The sequence below is a fragment of the Dermacentor andersoni genome, chromosome 1, assembly GCF_023375885.2.
Source record: "Dermacentor andersoni chromosome 1, qqDerAnde1_hic_scaffold, whole genome shotgun sequence".
Taxonomy (NCBI): Eukaryota; Metazoa; Arthropoda; class Arachnida; order Ixodida; family Ixodidae; genus Dermacentor; species Dermacentor andersoni.
In genome coordinates this window covers 252,855,856-252,879,963 of record NC_092814.1, presented here as the reverse complement: position 1 = coordinate 252,879,963, position 24,108 = coordinate 252,855,856, and the positions used below count along the sequence as shown (strand labels likewise).

Genomic DNA, 24,108 nt, shown 5'->3' with positions numbered 1-24,108 from the left:
CTCGAATACGGCTGCGTTGTATAAAATCCATACAGACAACGTGGCGAAAGAAAGTAGAATCCATGAAAAAAAAAGGCAGCTTGTTTTGTTTGTAGGAGATATATCAAAGGCTTTTCACCATCCAACTCTAATCACCTAATTGGTCTCACTCGTCTGGCAAAGCGTCGCAAACTTGAATGCCTAAAATTCTTTCACATGTTAATCAATTCTCGGCTCTCCTCTCTAGATAATTATTTCACTTCTTCCAAACCCTCACCTACGAGGAGTCACCATCCTCTAAATATCTCAACCATATTGTCCGCACTGATTCCTTTAAATACAGCTTTCTTCCGTCAACAATCGAAGTCTGGAATTCATTACCAGGCAACATCCGTTCACTACCACTGAAACAATTTACACAAGCTTGTTTATAAATGTTCATAAATGTTTGCATGTTTGTTGTTCATCCCACTCATGCAATAAGCTCATTGAGGCTGCAGTATGTATAGATAAATAAATGAATGAATAAATAAATAAATAAATAAAAGGCTGTCTGGTTTAGACCACCTACAGTGCTAATATCCTGATAAGTACAAATTTGCTATACCAGCTCGTTTTACGGGCAGCGATAAATCTTCTAAAGTCGTCTTCGGCTGAAAGTATCTGACATTGGCACGTATCATCATTTAAGTGTATTATATCTGCACAATGCCAGCTCACTTGAATCGTCGCGCTGTGGAATATTTTCGGTGCAGTCATGGTCGAACACTTCGATGTCGTCGATGGCTATGTCAAATGCTTCATCATTCCCGGGGTACCCGGAAATCCGGATCTGCATTTCAAGGATCAAAAGGTTTCTTTTAATTAACTCTGCCAACAGAAGCAATCACTGTGGTTAGAAATTCAAGCCTTTTTGTTGCATTTTGAGTAGCCTTCTTGAGTATCAATTTCCCTCATTCTTCAATTCGTCTAGTTTCGTCTACTTCAATATTAAATCGACTTGAGTGTCCATGCCAACAGTGACAGTGCTTTCAGTGAGCCGAAGAGCGAATTCTTTACACTAATAATAAAATTTCACCATTTACGAAGCTCTACTTGGGCAACCACACGCTTAATTCGCCTCTCCAGATACAATGAATTGTCGATGATTTCGCAAAAAAAATAACTGCATCGGTGACTTAATCATACATACGAAAAATACTCAGAAGTTTTATGTACGCTTTCCATTAAGGCATCGATACTGAAAAGATCTGAAGAAAAATAGTCCCACGCAAGCAAAGCTTTCCATTCGCAAGTTCTGTTCATTATGATCCAGCCGCCTTCGCTATAACTGTGCTCACTATCACGATTGACCGACGCCTGTCCTTTCGAACCACTGTAGCATACGAAGTGCTTCGTCAATGCGGGTTCAGTATTTCTTGAAAACACTGCGCTGAAGCTTGAATCGGCTGAGGGTCGCCTGACGTAAGGTGGACCTCGTGCACAAAACGGAAACCGCCAAAGTTAGTCGTACAGCAAGGAGCAGAAGAAACGGCGGCGAACGTGCTTGGCATAGCACGCTAAGCAAACTGTCTCTCGAACCATGGAGTGGCAGGAGAGGCGAGAGGCCTTTCTGAGAGCATTGTTCACGCGCACCACTGCCATCCGCTTTCTACATTCTTCAGGAGACGGTAGAATTGTTCGAGTAGAACATGCAGTGCCAACTTTCAACACTGCGCCTATCGTGATTTCCTTGAGTCGCTATTGGACAACGCACAGTGTGCCGCATGTACCACGGTCTGAGATCATCGGTCTTCGTTTGCTGCCAACTTCAACGATCTCCCTACTCTAGCGGAAACACCCAATTAGTACTCAAGCCAGTATAATTTCGACATTTCTTTTTTTACTGTATCAGAAACTAACACTTCAAATTTAAGCGACTATCACCGCTTAAATACGAATAAGTTGCTTTTCCCTAAGAGCTGACAATGCTGTACCTCCTTTATAAACACATTTAATGATAAAGGACACTTTTCACTCTCTGCATGTCCACTATTTCTATAAGTCTGTGTGCGCTGCGAACACCATCAAACTAACTGGAGAAGTTAGCCTAGCTAGAGCATGCGCCCGCAGTGACTTGTGCGGAAAGTGAGCCCCAGGGGCCAGGGAAACCGGATTGGCCACAACACCCCAAGAAGAATATATGACGCAAGAAGAACTAGAGAGAAAAACTGAAGGACAAGATGCAATAGATCACACACGTGCAGACACACACGCAAAATGCGCTATAACGCGATGGTTTACAAAGTCTCATTAAGGCTTATGAGCGCGTAGCAATTCCAGAAGAGCTTCAGTAGCACGCAAGTAGAAGCACAACACCACCAAACTCAGGTGCGTATTGCCCGCTCGAGGTATGTATCAGTCTTGAACGCTTACTGCTACATTGTATACCCGTGAGCCAAAGTATACAGGCCGCAAGCTCGCCGAAAAAAAAAATTTATTGGAATGATTCAGTCGCACTAACTGAAATTGACGAGTGCACTGGAAAGTTCAAAATACCAAGTTTGGAGTGCAGTCCTTAATGTCAAGCTACACACGTACATAAGCTCCGAATAAAATCGGCTTTATCGCTGATTCCGCGGTCCCTATACGTTTTCTCAGGGGGGCACCTCTTTTTCCCCCTAACTATGCACCTAGAGCAGTCGGAATCACCTCAAGATGCGATCATATGCGTAAGTTCATTTAATTAAAAATATTAACCGGCTGCAGTTCAAAGTGTTCTGTGTAATGATAATAGATACTTCTCAAGCTCAGAATTGATAGGTAAAGTGCGCACTCACATTGTAAGCTTCAGGCAAACCATTCTGAACACTTCGGAAAAGTTTCCATCCCGCAGATCTTTCTTTGGCCAACACTTGAACGTGCCGAAACGGTTCTCCGCGCCTCGCATACTCGACCGAAAGATCTGCTTGGGTACCTGTTGAGGATAAAAGCAAGAAAAGGCATACATGGTATCCTTAACAAAACGCACGATAATTTAAGTGAACAAATCAACTCCGATTGCATTGCGTTGCGTATTCTGGTGATGAATTTTGGTAACACATACCTGCTGGATCCACATAGTAATAAAACTGGAGGCAGCTCTTGGGCGAGTAGTGGAGTAGTTCACTTTCAAGGATACCTACACGATTCTTCCTGGCAGATTCGGCATCCAGTAATAGGAAGTAACCTGTGCACACAAAAAGGATTTATATATTGAGCATGTATCAAAAGAGTACTGAACCATAGCCCATGAGCCAGAATTCAACCACGAGGGCCGGAATAGAAACTAGTAAACAGTCCACCGCTTACTCAGACGGAGGTAGAAAAGGATAGATAGTTTCTACCGCAGCGCTTTCGAAGCCGCTCTTATCAATTTTCAATGTACGTTATAAGTCAACTACCCCTACAACGAGTATTCTGATGCTAAAGTTATTGTACAGTTGTATTAAGTGATCAAAATAAACCAGACAGAATGGCCTGGGATCTTGCACGTGAGTGTAGCGCACATGGATACCTTGACTAGTGGGTCCCCTTCCAAATAAACTACAGCTTCAAATAACGTAAACCTTGTTCAACTCGGGCAACCGCGCATAATTAATCGAGTGCATCGCCCAGGGGAAATCTACAGGAGATAACGAAGATACGTTTGCTCTTACGATAAAATGCACAAATAGACGTAATCATCGTCTTTTACCAGTAATTACGCCAACTTTACTAATCCAAATTCTAAATTCCAAATTCGAATTGTTTGTAGAATACCGTGCTCTTGTGGAAAGCTTTACCTAGGGCAAACTAATGGATGTTTAAATATCGGGATACAGGAGCATGCGCTCAATATAAAGATCTTAATACCTCCAAAAAAAGAGTGAATGCGCACATAAGGTTACTTAAGAAAAAACTGCGTGAAAAAGACATAGATGAGATAGAGAGAAACTGTAAACACGGACTCTACTCGGAATTAATAGTTTATTTTCAACGAAACAGAATAAGTAGAAAAGTAGACGGAAAGGAGACCAGACACCCTCTCAAGTGTGCACGAAAAAACGAAAGTAACATACACGGGGCAACAGCAAAGCTTGCTAATCAAGAACTGATTCGCATACACTCCCGAAGGTATGACACTTCTGCCTGTGACAGAGCTATCGAAGGTGGACTGATGCGTCCGTCAGCCTCCAAAAACGTGCAAACGGCTTTCATTATTTCTCTTGTTTTTTGCGCTCTATGTCTGTACAAAATCTCAATTTTATCGAAAGTTAAGGTTATGCCATTTGTTGATGATTTTCTTGTTATTGTGAAAACCGTTGACGTACAAAGAAAAGTCGTTGATGTGTTAAAGGTGTTCAGAGAGTGTGGTGAAGGGCTCAGTTTCACGTGTGAACTGCCTGTTGAAAAAGAGCTACAGTTTTTGGACTGAAGGGTAGCATTTTCCGCAGCAGACCCCCTTTGCTGGAAGTATTCCCCTAGAGCAACGAAGCTTTTACTTATATTTTCCTATGATCACTCGAAAGAAGCCAAAGTGGTATTTGTTTTTCATGCATACACTCGTCATTGTTTATATCATGCCACCATAGTGTGCAACATAGTTTTGAGAATCAAGTTTCAAGACTAAAAGAAGTAGGGTACCCTACGGGTGTTATCATAAAAGCTTGTGAAAAAGTGGTAAAATCAGTTCAGGCATTCTGAAAAAAGCAACAGTTCACGATGTTCTTAAGAGGAGAAGGAATGCAGTTTCACTTCCTTATGTGCATAAGCTAGCACACGGGTCAAAAAACGTGGCTAGCAGGTATAAGGTTTATGTTGCCTTTAGTGTAGGCCACAAGCTTGGTCAAAAAAAATGAATGGAGTGGCGAGTGACAAACGTGCAGGATGCTCTGTTAGTCATAAGAATATGTGGATTCCAAATTCAAATTGTTTGTAGAATACCGTGCTCTTGTGGAAAGCTTTACCTAGGGCAAACTAATCGATGTTTAAATATCAGGATACAGGAGCATGAGCTCAATGTAAAGAGTGGAACTGGTTCACATTTGGCGGTTCACTGCCGCTTAAGATTGAGCAAACCAGTTTTTGATAAAGCTGGGATTTTGTACAGGCATAAAACGCAAGAAACAAGAGAAATAATAGAAGCCTTTTACACGTATTTGGAGGGTCAACCTTCGATAGCTCTGTCACAGGCAGAAGTGCCATACCTTTGGGAATATATGCGAACCAGCTCTTGAATAGCAAGCTTTGCTGTTGCCACGTGTATGTTACTTTCGTCTTTTTGTGCACACTTGAGAGGGTGTCTGTTCTCTTTTTCGTGCAGTTTACTACCTTTTCTGTTTCTATTGAAATAAACTCTTTGTTGCAAGTAGCGCCCATATTTGTTGTTTCTCTCTATCTCATCTACGTCTTTTTCACGCAGTGTTTTGTTAAGGTGGAACCCCAACAACTCGTCCAGCTCTCAGTTTTGATGAAAGGTTACTTAAGCCGAACGATGGAAAGATTCATGCACACGACCACAAAGAGACATACCATACAAAGATGTCTCACTTTTGTGCCTATGCTTCCACGCCGTATGAGGGCGAAAACTTGCAGTTTCTATCATTGTGTTTTCATGGGGTTTTGGTACTGCAAGCTTACCAAATTTTTAAGAGACCGCTTCTTCACATGGCAATGAAAATGCTAAATTTTGTAATTGGTGTGGCGTTTTAATCTGCAACCTTTTTCGCATCCTTACACAAAATTTTGTGCGAGGTCTCCTCTAGAAAGTCTACAAGTTTTCTGCAAGATTTCTACACGGCCTCTGCAGAATAGCTTGGCCGGGATATAATTCCAAGAAATCTGCGAACGCTTCTTTAAAATATTTCGCTACAGGAGCCTTCTGTTATGCCTCTCCGGGAGATGTAGGGTTCCATAAATCGCAGCCATCACTGCACTTGTAGCGCCGCACAACAACTCGAAGCTTTCAACTTACGCTGCATTTTACACGTGAAATGGTACTTAGGCTATCCTGAATCCCACAATGTTAATTTGTATTAAAATGAGCCTTTAAAAAAGCCGCAGTTTCTTCGAAAAGAAGAAGAATTGATATCAACATCAAGGTATTAGACAATTACATGAAGTAAGATTCGCAGTATTATGGGCTGTATAAATCCGTACTACTTAAGGATCGTTTCTCGCGCGCACAGACAAACCGCGAGCACTTCCTGTCACAACGCTAGCGTGATGAGCGCCGGCAGCGGGTAGCGCGCGTGTTTCTCCCAAAGCGACAAGCTGCACCATTTCAGCTGTGCCCAGCCTCCAAAATTTAGATTACGCTACCTCCAACCCTCCAACACAACAGCGCGTATGATCGCCCTTCACCTTTGTACCTGAAGCAGATCTCAAGAACAAGGGGCGCGCGCAGCGTATTTGACATGAACTCGGCAGCGCGGCCATCCGCGGCCGAGCTGGAGAAGGAGACGCGCTCTCTCCTCCTTTAGCCTGGCCGTACGGCAGCGCGGGCTCGATCACGTGACCTCCAACATCGGGCGCGCGGAAAGACGGCGCTAATGAGACGCATTCAGGCACCATCCTTCGCAGGTCGCCCTCGCGTGCTTACACTTGCACCCGCAGCAAACCACGTGACCCCAAAACATGCTAAGCACGAACTCCACATTCTTCTCGCATTATGATATTCGGGTCAACAGCGCGGTGGTGACGACGGCGAGTGCAAAAATGCGCCTTGAGTGTGCATATAATTGCTTTTTGAATTAAATAATTCATACAGGGATTGATGAGCAAAACGAGAACAAGGTGAAAGCAGGAGCCAACGTTTCGACAAGTGGACTTGTCTTCTTCAAGGTCCCCTTCTTCAAGTCCACTTGTCGAAACGTTGACTCCTGATTTCACCTTGCTCTCGTTTTGCTCATCGTCTTGAATTTCCATCTCCCGGCTTCACCCTGTTTTCATCCAGGTATTGTAACGTAGGTACCAAACAAACCCAAACCATTGTCATTAGGTAACTACGTGTCAACAGCCTCTTCTATTGCCGGTGCTGTGACGAAGAGGAGATGGCATGTACGGCGTTGAATTTTATGTCTTGAGTGGTGCACACAGAATTGAAGTGACAGTACGCGATCTTATTTTTAATACACCATAAAAAATTTTGTTCATTAGAAAGAAGGGTTACATCTACTATAGAATCCCGTACCGTTCGTTCGAAGGTGCGAGGCCAACAGCTCTTCATTTGCTCCGGGTGTCTTAAGTAAAAGCAGCTACAAATGCAATAAACACAGCGCAGCGTGTATTGTCCCGGCGGCTAACCACGAAAGCGCTCTCGCCATCATATCGGCTCATCCATCAGTGAACAGTAGGTTAAGTATTTCAGGTTATGGATTTTGTAATCATGATCAAGAGAGAAAGACAGAAGTGATAGGGAAAAAGGCAGGGAGGCTAGCCAAGTCAAACTTGATTCGCTACCCTGCACTGGAAAAGGAAGAAACGGGACTAAGGGATAAGTACAAACAGAGGGATAGAAAATGTTCACGCCCACGCACACAAGCTGAAGCATTCATTGTTCAGTTCATCACAAGCAGCCATATAGGGTGGGGCATCTAAAAAGCGCAGCAGCGCTTTTGTTGCTTTGTTTGTTGCTCACGGTCCCAAGTCGTCCTCTTCTGTAAAAAGTATTTCGTTCCAAAAAACGCTCCGAAAAGCAAGCACCTCATCTCTGTATGATGGCTAGTTACGCAGTAGGTACGCTTGAGTTTCTTGTACGTGTATCTTGAAAAGCATCGTCATATTAGACATCGAGAATAAGGTGAAAAAGTAATCAGTACTGGTTCCGCTAATAAAGACAAAGAGTACGTGTTAAATTGCTGCCTGAAGTAATAACATGGGTCTAACAGGACTGACAATGTCCAGGGTAATCTAAAAAGTAATTCTTAAAACGCGGATCTCTGGGACGAGGTATGTGGGACGGGATGCATACCATGTCTTGAGCCCACAGTGTGGTCGGCCGCGGGTCCACTGCGGTCTGGTGTGGGGCCCGACCACCGTTCCCAGGAGAGGTTCTTAATACCGCCGACGTTCCTCCAGTTGCAAAGGTCGTCCTCGAAGCTGCAGCTGCCAGGTCTAGGGCATTCCCACCCAGACAAGAACAAGTCGTCGACAGCAAGCCCACTCTCATTTCCCGATGGGTTCTTGCCCTCCAATTCGAGCCGCTGGAGCAGTCCATGCATAGGGAGCAATGAATGAGGATCAAGTCAGGGTTTTCGCACGGATCCATACTTCGCAGGAATGAGCCTCACGACATATCTGAAACTTCTTTCAATTCACAGATTTAGCACATATGTTGCAATTTTCAAATTGCAGGTGGTGATCTTTGAAGAAATTTTGATTTAGTAGAAATCCTGGACCTAATTTGCGTTGTTCTTCACGAATTGTAGCCCCTACTTGTGTGATTCCCTCGGGCCTTTAAGGAAGAAATAAATGAAATGAAATGAAATGAAATTATACAACCCGCTTGGAGATATACATCCTCAAGTTTTTGCTATAAAATACATTATCGTTTAAAGACTGTTTTCTGAAGAAACGATACGCGCGACACACACCGGCGCATTACTAAGGCCAAAATATATTCGCGCCACATTTCCTCATTTCTCACCATGGATGAGGTATCGTTGACAGCTATATTAACTGATCCGGATGACCACTGGTTCGGAAGTCGATCTTCCCCATTGATGGTCCACACAAGCCTTCGAGACTCTTCTGGAGCGGCTGCGTGCTTATATACGCTTAGAGTCATTTCGCGTTGGCCTGTGAAAAAGTGCCAAAAGCGAAAGCACCTCCGCTCTGCCAAACTCAAGTCGTGCGCTGCGCTGACAAGGCGACCACTCTGTCCATCAAGCCTAGCGAAGGTGCCTGTGAAAACAAAACAAGGTAACCCTTAGTTGTTCCTTTGAATGCGAGGTTGCTGACACTACTAAACTTTGTCACATGCGTCAATCACTCATAAACAATCACTTGTTTATGAAGACAACCTTTGCGCCTGTTAATGTTTTCACCCACTGTGATGGCGTAGCGGTTTTGGCGTTCTGCTGCTAAGCAAGAGGTCGCGAGATCAAATCCCGGCCGCGGCGCCGCATCTCGATAGGGCGAGATGTAGAAACATCGCTGTGCCATGCATTGGGTGCATGTTGAAAAAAAAACCAGATGGTCAAAATTAATCCGGAGTCCCACACTACGGCGTGGCTCGTAATAATATAGTGGTTTTGGCACGTAAAACGGCTTCATTTATTTATCATATGGCATGTTTTCACATCTGTCTACTTCTTCTTGCACCTTCATACAGAACGTTCTAGATACAAAGAATACAATCGAGTCGGAATTTAACTGAACCACCACCACCACCTCTCTCACTCCCTTTCTGGTTACCTTGCGTTAACAATGAATTTGTGCACTTCTCTGGAGGCTAACTGTCGTAGATAATGGACTAATTCACGCTCAGCAGCGCATTAAGAATTGGTGTCACATCATATACTTGAGGGTTTAACGTACAATATGTCTTCGCTGTTCACTTCTGGACTACAGCTACCTATGAATTTTGCGCCTTTATGTGCATTCTTATCTTAAAATTTAAACGCATTTTACTGCTTGCTTAAATTGTCACTGAGCGTAAGATTCTATTACTAAAGCTGCGACAAAGTCAGAAGTAAAGTGGACATTTTCTGCGGAAAGTTTCTGTAAAGTAGTTAAGACATTTCCTCTGGTAACAAGTAGACGTCGTATTTCGCAACACAGCCCAAACTGCTCACCTGTGTTTGTTCCAGTAGTGTGATCACTTGGAACAACCTTGAAATTTTTACCAGTGTCCAATGCCCAGCCATTTAATGTCCAATCACATGGTCCCTCTTCAAAGTTGCAGGTCACTATATCAAAAGCATTATAGGAGGAACTTATCAATATTCATGAAATCTTTGAAGTGATGATACTTGACAATGTTTCAAGCTGATTTCATCAAACTTTCCAAGCATGCTCATATGCAATATACTGTAAAACAGAGTAATACGTTATAGGATGACACGCTGTTTCCAGGGCTTCGCCTGACACTTGTCTACTGTTGTGTACGTATATTCTGCAGGCGGGAAATACTAGGGCAAAGTGAAATAAGTTGAGCGTGTCAGGTGAGGCGCGCGATTCCATTCAGCATGAGCTCATGAACCAATGACTGAATCTGACTGTATATTTGTGGAAAAGGCCTGTCCCTAAATTTAGGTAGGAAAATAATTATTTGCTTTAAAAACTATTCTATTTAGTTATGCGCAAGTGAAAGTTAGGCACCCATCCAAAGATACAAATGATTACCCTGCGCATAATTCGTATGTATGCGCTTTCAGTACCTCGTGCACACTGCAATGGCAGCACCATAAAGTTGGTTATTTGTTGGTAAGAATCAAGAAATAGCTGCTCTAGTTTATAAGGTAAAGATGAAACCAAAATGTGACACGCCAACAGCTGCGACATTGTTTTGTTCCAGTTCTCCTAAATATAGTACTATAATAACGAAATGCTTCCGTCTCTTTTCCACGACCAAAGAGTGGTATGAAGTGGCTACCCACTCCATCCACTTAGTAACAAAATAAAGATTGACGAAAGGAAAGATCCAGGTACACTTACGGGTCGGTGGGCATGACCGCTCGTCGAATGAAATATCATCGACACCAATAAAACCCGGACTGTAACCCGGGAGTTCACCCTCAAGCAGTAGCTGTGGAGGTAAGAGAGTTACCGATGACGCTTAGGATCGTCGTTATATAGCACTTCACTTCTTCCTAGGCTTGAACATATTGTTGCATGGTGTTCTTCCAATCATTTAATTTTCCATCCTATCAAAACTCAATTCAACATTTTCCGATCCTGCCAAAGAATACTTACTACCTGCCTTGTCTGAGATACCTCTAGATGGTCATCACATTCCCATCTCCGACTGTGTATCATTTTTGGGCATCAAAATAGATTCTAACCTAAAATGTTCTCAACACATCGCCTTCACTGAGCAAAACCATACCTTCGGTATTAGAGCATTATTCAAATCAAGAGCATATTTCTCCAAAGAGCATTATTAGCATTATACTTTGCTTTCATTCACAGTCACATTAATTATGGCATTGTTTCCTGGGGAAACACATATTACTGTCATATCTCGTCTATTCAGCACTTACAAAACCAATCAGAGCGCATTATCACCAATAGCGGGTTTTTCGCGAGTACTACTGTATTATTTCGTAAAAATATCATCCTTCTAACGAACTTGTTCAACTAGCATTTAATAATTATGTTTTATAAATTACTTACTAAACAGATTTTATACAAATTCATTGATTCCAGGTACGTCATCAATAATAAAAATACCAGGTTTGCACGTAACTTCAATTTTCTATTGCCTATGATTCATTCTAGATATGGAAAATTGACATAATCATTCGCTGCTATAAAACTATGCAATGGTTTACCCAACACCCTTAAATGTTTATCCTTTCATGGATTTAGTCATGCCCTTAAGTGTTTTTAAATGTATGACTAAGTTTACGTCATTCATTGCACTATCTTTCACAACCGGAGCGAACCGGAGGTTGCAACTCTGGTTAACCTCCCTGCCTTTCTCTCATTTGCATCTCTCTCTCTCTCTTTTTTTTTATTTACAACAGCGCAAAGGGCAAGGACGAGACGAAAAAAAAACAGCGCTGTGTATGTGCACTCGTGTCATCCTTGTCCTTTGCGCTGTTGTAAAAGAATGTCACACCAACTTGCCCAAGCTTCAACAGTGTCATTACACTACGTTTGCCATTTGTATGTATTGAGAGTTTTTTATGCGCTATAGGTTTGTATACTGACAATTGCTTTTGTTTATTTAATTTCTCTATGTTGCATTTCTCGCGATTGTGTTTGTTTCTTTTACTTAGCTTGCTCATTTTTCATACGTCTCTCCACTGTTATGATTAACCGAGGGTCCCGTTGCAGTCTGACTTCGGGACCCTCGCCTGCATATTTTCTCTTACCCATTCATTGTACTTTGAATATTAAACTGAAACTGAAACTGAAGGATGGCCTAAAAGATCGCTCACATCTGGACGGTGATATTTATGGTTCGATAATCGTCTCTCACAACTTGACCGGTAAAAGATTAGCAAACATTTGATACGCTATTTTAAAATTGCAGTTATATTATTTTGGTTTATTGCTGTTATCATTTCCTAGCCCGTAAAACAAACAATGCGCTTCGTTTGCACTAGCATTAGGCAAGTACATTTCAATGAGGAACACGGCGAAATAAGGTATCTGCCCCAAGCCACTTACACACCTGAAACGGGGTATCCATGACCTTGATGTTTACAGTTGCTTCGATCCACATGTTTCCTTGATGCCCACTCTTGGTCCATATGCTCGAATCAGGGCCGGACACATTAAATATCCGCAGAGTCAGCCGACTCTTGCTCTCCCCTTGCATGTGGTACCACAAGCGAAAACAGCGACCACTCGTGCCGGTAGCGTTCACTTTCGCTGACACCATGTGCGCCACGACACTACTCTCTTGGAAGTTTTCCAACGCCAAGTACATCCCTGAAATACATGAATAGCTGGATCACACTAAGAAAAATATGATATTTCTGCTGATATGAATGACCAGTAGTAAAACAGCTTCAGCAGAAAAAGCGGTTCCAGAAAAGTCCTTCTGCAGCTTTATTGCCAACAGGGGCGAAACCGTCCTAACTTGACGTGCATCACAGTCCAAGCCTAGCTAGCTGAACCCACGTTCCTGCACCTTCTTCGTTTTCGCCTATAAATAAGTATCAAATAAAGATGCTTCACAGACAGCACGATCTCTTGGTGAACAGGGGAAGCTGAATGCGCTACGAACGTCAGTCTATTTTACCAACCAAAAATAACTTCCAAGAATAATTTTGTAACCCCCTTAATACATCACCATTCATACCAAGAGTTGTTTCAATCGTGCAGCATTTTTATAAGAGCAGTACTCTTTTTTTACAGTGGTGGCGTCGAACACCTCGATTTTCATGAAGCGCAACAAAGAAAGAGATCTTGGAGAAAATTTGTGGATTGGTTGAATTCGAACCTGATAAAGTGGAAACGATTTATACACCAACTGAATTCGTAGGTTAACCAGGTAGGCGATATTGCCGGGTCGTCTCCGCGTAACCACTAGGGCAGTGTGGAGTTAAACTCGAGTGGATGGTAAGGAGCCAATGCGTCTGCTTGACGCCGCGAATGACGCGAGGTGGATGCAAAAAAAAAAAAATAACACACAAGAATACGGTCGTACGCGGTCCTGTGGGAAACTATGCAATTCTTAAATTTTCAGCGGATGCAATACACAAATTCGAGCAGAGTGCCTAAATGCAACTTTTGTGGTCTGTAAAGCATGTGCCCAATGGCGCTCGAAGTGGCCGATACAAAATTGCACGCATAAGTTTATCTTTCACGGCAGGACAAAAACATATTTGCAAACTTTTAGTAGACATGCCCAAAGAAAACCTTCAGCGGCAAACGAACCCCTAAACGGCTGCAAGTACTGTAATGATAATAAGATGGCAATGTTAAGCTCCTGCTGGAACCTTCACAGAGATCCCTAAAGTGTGTAAATTCTCACGTGAAGATTTTTGGAACCTTTAAGACGTACCCCAGCAGCCGTTCTGTAGCGCCAGCCCGCTCTAACCTCAACTTTAGTAAATATTTACGGCGTTCATGCATTTTCTGAAACACTCTAAGGGCCTTTACCACAGATGTACAATGCCTACGTCGTCTCATCTGCCAGCGGACATTGTTTGTTTGAAAAGTGAAGAACGTAGGAGGCGAACGTGTCTGGATGAACCCTAAACAGCTGACATTGCAAACTGTGACAACGAAACATGTAGAGCAGAAAGAAATACGCAGGGACCACTGTGAAAAGCTCCATAGCTTTTCCACCCTCTGCGTACGGTCTATATAATAAACTGCGTGTCAGGAGTCTGCATTGTTGAAGGTGAAACCCAAACATTCTATAAAAAGCGTAAAATTTAAAATCTAAGCGTGGTTGCGAGTTCTACCTTTCTGTGAACTATATATATATATATATATATATATATATATATATACATATATATATATACTCCATGCGATTTTTTCCAGGAGTTCTTTCCTTCAATTTTCCAGGACGGATACTAGCACTTTCTTCTTTTTATTTCCAAGAAGTTCGTGACAGTCTTTTACCGACATTTATGACGTCTATCACCACTGTTTTGGGGACAACTCTTTGAATGTGGCGTCCTATGTGGTTACGACCACCCACCTCCAGCTTACGTCCGTCACATTTGCTTCCACGGATAAACAACTGAAATCTCACCATTTCCTGTGGTGTGGTCCGGTACGGCTAAGGAAGGGATGCCAGAGATTATTTCCCAATCACCAGAGTCCGCAATGTTCTCTGGGTACCAACCGCACCCGATCTTTTCTTCAAAAGTGCAGTTAACGGCTGCAAAAGTTATGCAAGAGCAAAATCATGAGAATTCGCACCATGTCTACAGTTGCATACAAGGGGCGTAGCGTTAGTTAGTTAGTTAGTTAATTAGTTAGTTAGTTAGTTAGTTAGTTAGTTAGTTAGTTAGTTAGTTAGTTAGTTAGTTAGTTAGTTAGTTAGTTAGTTAGTTAGTTAGTTAGTTAGTTAGTTAGTTAGTTAGTTAGTTAGTTAGTTAGTTAGTTAGTTAGTTAGTTAGTTAATAATAATTTTAATTTTAATTATGGGGTTTTACGTGCCAAAACCACTTTCTGATTATGAGGCACGCCGTAGTGGAGGACTCCGGAAATTTCGACCACCTGGGGTTCTTTAACGTGCACCTAAATCTAAGTACACGGGTGTTTTCGCATTTCGCCCCCATCGAAATGCGGCCGCCGTGGCCGGGATTCGATCCCACGACCTTGTGCTCAGCAGCCTAACACCATAGCCACTGAGCAACCACGGCGGGTAGTTAGTTAGTTAGTTAGTTAGTTAGTTAGTTAGTTAGTTAGTTAGTTAGTTAGTCAGTCAGTCAGTCAGTCAGTCAGTCAGTCGGTCGGGCGGTTATTAAGTTATGAAGTTTGTTTGTCGCTTTTGGCGCAGCTCGGCTATAGTGCGCCATGACGATGATCACTTTCATTAAGCCAGACATTTTGATGCATTTATAGAAAGCTTGACAGAACAATTTTCAGAAAATCAGACAATAAATAGAAAGATTAGCCTTCCACTGTACTGTACAAAATTTGTTTGGGACATGAGCCTAAGACAAGCATGCAGTGTAGTGAAGTGTCGTAATTAGAAAACTAGGAGAAAACTCTTCCTTTGTTTTTGCTGAGCGTCACACATATTAAGATATGTATGACGCTTAGGCCAATGCCGCATGCGGGCAAATAGGCCGCTGTTCTTCCACAAACAGATGTGAATGTGTTAACCACGTGCGACTGATTCGTCGGTGGCATAGCCCAACCTCTTGAAATCTATTTTTATGCTTAAATATTTTACTCCTAGTCATTTATCGAAACACAAGTATTGCCATGTTAAAAAAATTATAGAAAACGCATCAAACTTAAAAGCTCCCGAGCTAAGACTTCCTCTTATGTAAATACATGTAAAAAAATAAATCGTTTTTCGCGACAACCGGTGGCCAATTTTGATTAGGTGTGTTGCGTTTAAAAGAAAAAGCTAGAAAATAACCAACATAAGAAATAGAATTCTTTTATTTATATCAACTGCTTTTATTTAATTGTTCAAGATTGCTTAATTTAAAATAACTCAAGTATCACGTTTGCAACTCTGTAACTCAGCAATAAAAAACGATACGACTATTCTATAATTCCACTTAAGAGTACATCTAAAGTGGACAAATTTGATGTATTAAACGCCGCTCTAACACATACCCCTAATTTGTGCATACAACTTTTGCAACAGGCTTGGGAACATTGCAACAATTATGCGTAAGTTGTAAATTCCTATATGAAATTTCTCCATTTTATATTCTCAACAGTTGCAATTTACAGAACGACGATGTCTTTTTGAAGTTCAGAGTTACGAATTTCTAAGCTTCACGCTTTAATTTTTTCTAACTTACCTGTTTTCGGGAATTCTTATAAAAACGTCCAGGCCCTAAATCTAAATTCTCTTTCCTAAAATTACTGTAACTGAACTCTTTCTCTCAAATACGACTTCATTTATATCGGTACGGTGGTTTTCTCACGAAATCATTTCTACATTTACGTGCATTTGAATATCAAAATGGGAGTTGACCCTGAGTTAAAGCTTCCTCTTTTAGAAAATTTGGTTTATACGGAGGGAAAAAATATGTAGGTCCCACGCACTGTGGGAATCGACTTAAGCGAAGCCTTCTCCACCGTTTGCTTTGACTTACGATAATCAGAGGTGATGTTGAAGGCGAATATTCAATTTCGTCAACGTTTTGTCCAACACGAGAGTGGTGAGTTGATGTTAAACGTTACCTTGCGTGCACCACTGCTGTTTGTCTGCGTAGTACGCAAAACACAGAGAGAGGTGCTTGCTTGAGGCGTTGTTGTGCGCCATATTTCATAACCTCTGAGAGGGTGGAGCATTGTCATTGCCTCACACGGCACATCGCATCATGGCACAAGCATTAAACTTGAATTGGATTATGGGGCTGTACGTGCCAAAACCACAATCGGATTATGAGGCAGGCCGTAGTGGCGGACACCGGATTAATTTTGGCACCGTTGTGTTCTTTAACCTGGCCCTAAATCAAAGTCCGCGAGCGGTTTTTATTTCGCCCTCATCGAAATGCGGCTGCCTCGGTCGGGATCAAGTCAGCGACCTCGAGCAATGCCATGGCCGCAAATCTACCGCGGCGGGCACAGAAGTGTTGATTTGACGTGCGACCGCTTTCGTTGTGTCGCCTAGACCCTGCGGTGCGCTTTAATTAATGCGGCTCTACTTCTGCAAGCCCTGCGTAAGTTGTCCGCTAGACATATTTGCATGGTTTTATTTTTCAGAAATAGCAGAAACGCACCATACCGCATCTTGAACTTAAGTTTATCCAGCATTTCCTTGTCTTCTCACGTCACCTTTTCACTGAGCATTCACTGACGTTTACTGAAATGTTTTCACCTCTCCTTCTTCACTTCAGTGCAGCGCCGCGCTCCCCGCTCAATGCATGCTCCGGCACCATTTTATTCTTTTCACTTCTTTCTCCACACTCGGCTGCATACTTCCATTTTCTGCGGCCAACTTGATCACTTTTTTGCGTCTTGTTGGGCTTGTCTATTCGGGCACCTATAGTGGCACATACCCATTCTGCGGGATTGGCCAACAATGTTCACATACCCAGTGGAACACGCCCAGTTGCACATACTCAGTGTTTCAAGTTGCACGTTCCAACATCCAGTAACCGCCGTGGTTGCTCAGTGGCTATGGTGTTAGGCTGCTGAGCACGAGGTCGCGGGATTGGATCCCGGCCACGGCGGCCGCATTTCGATGGGGGCGAAAACGCCCGTATACTTAGATTTAGGCGCACGTTAAAGAACCCCAGGTGGTCAAAATTTCCGGAGTCCTCCACTACAGCGTGCCTCATAATCAGGAAGTGGTTTTAGCACGTAAAGCCCCATAATTTATTTATTTTTTTACATATCCAGTGCCCCAAGTTGTCTGTTTGGATCCAACGGCCCATACCCAAAGGGTATTAAGTTGTTGTATACTCCGCAAGACAGCAGCCGTCAGTGCTCGCAAAGTGGGGGGAATAGATTAAGAAAGTTTCACTTTAAGAGAAATAATGAAGAACGCATATGCAAAAAAAAAAAGTAAAGCACTCACATTCTTCCTTTTTCTCGTCAGGGTGGCAGTGATGGTACTCGATGTCGTCGATGCTGGCGTTTTCGCCGGCAGAAAAGTAGAACTGCGTCAGTAGAGAACACACTATGTAAAAGACGATGAAACATTTATGTAGCTTATTCGTAGCAGTGAAACAGGTCAAAAAACGTTATGCGAGTGATCGGTTTTTTATTACCACTTTCCCGACCACGCCAATAAAACGCCGATCATCTATGGTCTTTGAGTGCGGAGGCCTATTTTATAGCTACCATTAAATTCCCGGGCTTCGAAGTTCTGAGGCATCTTGTATAGGTAGCCTGAAAACTATAGTTTAAAAAGTATAGTTTTTGATTTCGCTTGGCAGCGATATTTTTTTTTTTTTGAGACCGTGTCCGAAACTGATGCCGGTCAGTCGTTTCTAACAGCCACGCAGCGCTATTATAGGCAAGTTAGTTAGCTTTCATTAGTATCAACCAGACATACATTCCGTGTAGCGTGCATCAGGACAACAGAAAATGTTGGAGCAGCTTTTACGAATATATCTTCTTAGTGCATGGTGTGGTATGTGCTATAGCAGTCTTGTTGTGGTATAGTAGTGTTCAACAATGACTTTTTGGCGTTAAATAGTGAACTCTGTGAAGGGTGCCGTGAAGTGAACACGTAAAGTGAAGTGAAGGGATGTGTTGTGAGTGTATACATTGGATGCAAACGAGGAAAATGGGGAAAGACATGGCGTGCTAGTGTTGGGCCAAGATATGAAAACGGCAGAAACATCAGTACGAGGAGGAAAATGAAAAGCAGTCTTTCACATTTTTCTTAGAGGTAGGCACATGCCAGGAGTTAATAAACCAACAGGGAAAAGAAGAAGGTAAAAACAGAACAAGAAAGCACGCGCTGGCAGAGAAAGAGATAGAGGAAGAAGATATGAGAAAATAAAGAAGTGGCCGAACAACAAGAGCTGAATATTATATATTATATATATTATATATTATATATTATATATTATATATTATAAATTATATATATTGATATATTATAGATAATTATTTTTTTTTCCTCTACGTAGCATGACAATCTACTGAACCGTTTCGACTTTCCCTCGCCTAAATTCATGTAACAAAATTTTAGATCCTTACCCCCATTTTCTGAACACATAAGCAAAGTCTACCCGACTCTTGGCCAATCCCCGCGAGTGGGTAAGCGCCAATCTCATCAAGGACATCATCATCATCATCATCATCAAGAGCTGAATATATGAAAGAAGAAGCGCAAAAATGCACATGGGGGTACGCGGCCAACGCTGCAAAAAGGCACGTAGCCGAAGAAAGCAGCCCAGCTACGCTCTGGGACGACGGGCACGAGAAGGAGCTGGAGGCCGGACGGTACGGATGGCTCGTGGAGACGGCGGGACTCGAGTGGGGGCCGTGCCTCAGCTGCCGCGGCTGCGACCCGTTAGCTGAGCGGGCGCGCCGCCGGAGACCTCGGCTACAAGCTGACGGTGCCGTTTCCGAGACTCCCTGCAGCTACGATCCGCACGCTAGCGCAGTCGGCCGGGCGATTCGGGCACCTCGGTCATCCCCACCGTCTTCACCAAAGCAACCGTGCAATGGACGGCAGAGACAGCAACGTCGAATTCACGATGCATCGGTGGGCCCAACGACTTTTCGACGGAAGCAGTGACGACAAGGCTACGTGGCAAGGCCGGTGGGCTCAATGTATATATTTTGAAGCTTCCAACTCATCGTGTGTGAGGACTTTATGGAATACGTTAAATTAGCTCGCGCTGTGTATAGTTTGTTGTTTATCCGTGCCTTCTGTTGGGCTTGTAGTGGGTGTTCATTGATGATAGATGTATTTTTCTCTTATGCACCTGCCACATAAAGGCTTTTGCCAACCAAAACGTCCCTTGCGTCGTGTTTACCGCAATAAGACCTTTACGCGTATCACCTGCTGGAAATGCCACAATCTTCTGCCAGATGCGAACAGAGCTGTTTTTTGTTTCCAAATGTACGCACCAAGCCTCGCAATAGGGTTTCAAGTGAGCTATTTCGAGGACTTGTTTATGTGCAGTACAATATTGATGTTGAGACAGCTTCATTTAATGCTACTGCGCCTATTGCGGCACAAAGCTACATCCGCATCGGCACCGAGCGAGTTCCTGCCTAGTTCTTGTATTTTCAACTCCTATTTTGTTTGGTGTAATAGAACAAGCAATTTGCTCCCCTGTTTGGACATTATCTCAGACACATCAGCATTCGTGTTAGTTTTACCACCAAGCAAATAAATGAATAGAGTGAATGCAGTTTTGTTATAACGTTCTGGTTTTTTCTCACATTTTCAACTTTCCTAACAAAACGTGAGAAAAAAAACTAGGTTTTTGTTAAGCCATTCAAAATTCCCGAGAATTTTTCATCTATCGCCACGCGTTAGCGTAATGAATAAATACATGCATCTCTATTCCAAGAAAAGGTCGACTCTGCAACCTAAGGATTGCGTTGCGAGATTAGAAAGTTGTAAGTAAATGTCTGCATGGTATTAATAACAACAAGATAGAATTTTCGGCAGCAGCAGTGGTCGACAAATGTTTCTGCGCCAAGTAACTAAACTGTAGCTTTTCTGGTAAAAATAGCACTAAAACTAAAGCACGCCAACGCTGCCTGCAGATGTCTGTCTTATTATACAGTGAGCCTTCACAACATGGTGACCATACACTGGCTTATAGCCCTGTCTCCCCACTGGTTCCATATTCCTCTCAGCAGGCTCTATAAACAATCCCTTGCGTTTCAGTTCCCTCGTCTCATTCGTAAGTGTGCTTATTCGCTACACTCTCAGGTTCACTTAGATCTCGCTGGTAGCATTCATGATCCTGCTTTGTTTCAAGCACGCTTTGAGTCGCATCTCTTATGTTTGTGTCTTTATTTTAGAAGAGGAGGGTTTAGAAGAGGAGAGAAGAGGAAGGTAGAAGAACAGGGTGTACGTACGAGACCAGTATCATGCTTCCAGCAAGGAAGTATGAAAGGCAAGTGTGAAGGCTTACTCTGGTGCTGGGGCGTCGGTTTCCGACATTCACTGCCTGCATCTTCCACGTAACTTGTGCTTCGTACTCCCAAGCACGTAGCACCTTTTTCCTGAGAGTGCGTATCTTGTCCGTATCTGTCAGTGTTTCCACAACGTCCACGGAAACGTATACCGGCAAGTCTGAAAATGAGCATTGCACGCGTGCTTGACTCACGTATATAGCACTTTTTCTCCTATCCGATTTTCTTGAACTATTCAACGTAACTCACGTATATAGCACTTTTCTCTATGCGATTTTCTTGAACTATTCAACGTAACTCACGTATATAGCACTTTTCTCTATGCGATTTTCTTGAACGTGCTTGCCTGCTCCTGAGACCACCTTCCACGCGGCACCAACGGTTTAATCTATATTGTACATCAGTAAACATGAGAGTGGACGGGCCTGGCTAACATTCTCATTGCTACAGTAGGGTTACGCATCTCATGCCTATCAGGTGCTTTCTTTTTTTTTTATTATGTCCATTTCACCATCAAATATTCATAGAGCTTTACTATGACAGTATGACATCACATAGACGGTACTAGTAGTAATTATTTCACAATTATTAACTTTTACAAGCGTATTAAACTATTTTTGCCCGAGTCGAGAACAATACAAGCTGAAGTAAATTCTGGAATACTACTTTATGGAATACAAGTTTCTGGAATACGACCTTGGAATACATTACCAATTGATATGAAGTTATCTGACGATTTTTACGCATCTATTTTCATGACGCAATAAATATTATATTAATAAATAATGAAAGGACTTATCATAAACTGTAATTAACTGTATTTTTATGTAAACGCGTACTTCTGTTATTCTTTGTGCATCGAATCTGTATATTGTATTGGTGTAGTAAACCCAGCTTTTGCAGCCATATTATATGTATGTCCGTATGTATATGTGTGTATGTGTGTACAATATGTATTTATTGTATGTGTGGTGTTTGCATATCCATGGGCTTACAGCGATCTTTCAGCACCCGCACAGTCACACTATACTCACGCTGTTTAGGCAGAAATGTGTAGAAGGTGAGCCGGCACGCATGACCCATCGCCCCCAGCTGCGGTGTCATCAAGGCTGTGTTGCGACCACTGGGAACAGCTGCGTCACAAAACAGTTCTTAGCGATGGTTGGTGCGTGAACCAGCTAGATTAATATAAAAATAATCCTCATAACCCCTACATCCCATACTTCCAGATGATCATATTTGATCCTATGTGAAATATTAAGAAACAGCATATCCGCCCCAAGAGCGTATGGGTTTATTGGATGTGGTAAATATGGGACATATCTTTATTTTTCTATCACAAAATAAAAAGTCGTTGGTGATCCCATGGTGTATTGATGAAACCGTTCTCCCTCATATGTGCTCTCTTATTTGCTCTCACAATCTGCAAAGCTGGGACCGCGTTGCATTCACCCCATAAAGTGCCGAAAAGGGGACTTCGAAATGACGGTTCATGCGTATACCGCGTATTTCTCCAAAGACTGTTTTCGATGATAAAACACAAGTTATTCGATACAACATACTAATTTTTACTGTGCGATAATTGCCAATACAATTATTAATAACAAAATGTCATTCGTTATCGTTTTAATGAATCAATTCAGGAGACACATTGCAGTTGCACAATACAGCTAATGCTGGAACCATAACACCTCCTAGAAACTATGTAACTCGCACCAGTTTCGAAAAATAAGTATACTCAAACGCTGCACTGTTGTTTCAGAGAATATAGTACCACATTGTGAAGAAACATTGCAAGAAAAACTTAACTGGAACAGTAGTGCATTTCACAGCCCTATTGAGCGCCTATTTCCCGACACTGCTACTATATCGGCACCAAGTTTCCAGGAAGGAGTGATGCTTTGAATATTGGCTGACCGCAATTCAGTGATAACAATATGCTCTCAAACATAATCAATTGAATAAATAATTAGTAATTATAATCGAACTGGAGATTATCGCGCAAACGCTGATGTTAACCGCTGTCTTGAAGAATGTCAGCAAAAATTGGTTCATCATAAATCCGCCATCTTTAATAAACAGATTGCCAGACTTGTGTTATGCAAGAAGTCTTAAAGTCTAATTTTATCTCGCCTCAGTCATCCGGGAAAGAAAGAAAGAAAGAAAGAAAGAAAGAAAGAAAGGAAGAAAGAGAGAAAGAGAGAAAGAAAGAAAGAAAGAAAGAAGGAAAGGGAGAAAGAAAGAAAGAAAGAAAGAAAGAAAGAACGAAAGAAAGAAAGAAAGAAAGAAAGAAAGAAAGAAAGAAAGAAAGAAAGAAAGAAAGAAAGAAAGAAAGAAAGAAAACAGAAGCACGTATTTGTCCGTGCACACTGCTACAGTGGGAATCACACAAACCAGTGCATTCATGTCCGATGATTCCGCACCTAATAAAACGCCGATTTGCTTTCGTTATTGCGGGCGTTGCAAGGCTCCTCACCGGCGTCTGTCTTGAGGAAGGCAGCGTAGAAACCACGCTCGTTGTGGTCACTGTCTTCCCAAGGCAGCGAAGGGAAACGCATTCGGTTATTGGAAACCATGAGGGCTGACAGACGGGTCCAACGTGGCTGGCTCTGCGTGCGTGCGGGCTGCAGACCGCACGAGTCCTCCGAGAAGTCGCAGGCACCTGCATGGACGCAATGAAGTAACCCCACACTCTTCCAATGCAAGGTGATGAGTTCGCCGTCATCCTTAAGCGACATTCTACAAAGTATTCCGCTGTTGCCGCATTATACCCCTGTCAAGCTGGCAAGTTAAGTGCACTTACGGGGAGTGCACTTCGGGACCTTGAGTGACACTTTAGGCGACGTGGTGCTAAACGTGGAAACAAAGTGCACTCGCACTAAAAAAATGGCGACAGAATAAAATCATGGTTTTTGACGATGTAGATTAATATTTAAAAAGAACTTCTAAAAAGCGATTGCTTTAGTTGTATTATAAATTAAGAACAGTCTTAATCTATATTTACTCAACAAAAAACGAAAATATTTTTATCATAAGAGTGTTACAAGTCAAGGCCGGCCAAGACGAATGCCTAGCCAATCCAGAACAACAAGGTGGCGTGCGACGAGGCGGAATTCGATCCTACTAGAACAGAATATCAGTGAGTACTGTTCTGATTATTTCGTTAAAAGCTGTTCAACAGCTAGAATGAACTTCTATGTCCTTTTTCTATGCATTACATTTTGTATCGTTGAAACCGCTGGCGGC

The 24,108-nt window shown here is 42.5% G+C and overlaps 1 protein-coding gene across 2 annotated transcripts in view; it reads right to left on the bottom strand.

Annotated features, from left to right (window-relative positions):
- The window catches only part of LOC126548104 (MAM and LDL-receptor class A domain-containing protein 1-like), a 272,165-nt gene that overhangs the window by 92,809 nt on the left and 155,248 nt on the right, over nucleotides 1-24,108 (bottom strand). For both annotated transcript variants that reach the window (XM_055063643.2, XM_050196214.2), the window contains exons 48-60: nucleotides 23,339-23,524; nucleotides 21,897-21,995; nucleotides 20,862-21,022; nucleotides 17,828-17,909; nucleotides 14,363-14,491; nucleotides 12,323-12,582; nucleotides 10,639-10,729; nucleotides 9,777-9,890; nucleotides 8,627-8,883; nucleotides 7,952-8,183; nucleotides 3,065-3,187; nucleotides 2,799-2,935; nucleotides 700-811 (exon numbers count right to left, since the gene is read on the bottom strand). In XM_055063643.2, the coding sequence (XP_054919618.2) occupies nucleotides 700-811; nucleotides 2,799-2,935; nucleotides 3,065-3,187; nucleotides 7,952-8,183; nucleotides 8,627-8,883; nucleotides 9,777-9,890; nucleotides 10,639-10,729; nucleotides 12,323-12,582; nucleotides 14,363-14,491; nucleotides 17,828-17,909; nucleotides 20,862-21,022; nucleotides 21,897-21,995; nucleotides 23,339-23,524 (1,983 nt within the window). The remainder of the gene's footprint in view (nucleotides 1-699; nucleotides 812-2,798; nucleotides 2,936-3,064; nucleotides 3,188-7,951; nucleotides 8,184-8,626; nucleotides 8,884-9,776; nucleotides 9,891-10,638; nucleotides 10,730-12,322; nucleotides 12,583-14,362; nucleotides 14,492-17,827; nucleotides 17,910-20,861; nucleotides 21,023-21,896; nucleotides 21,996-23,338; nucleotides 23,525-24,108) is intronic.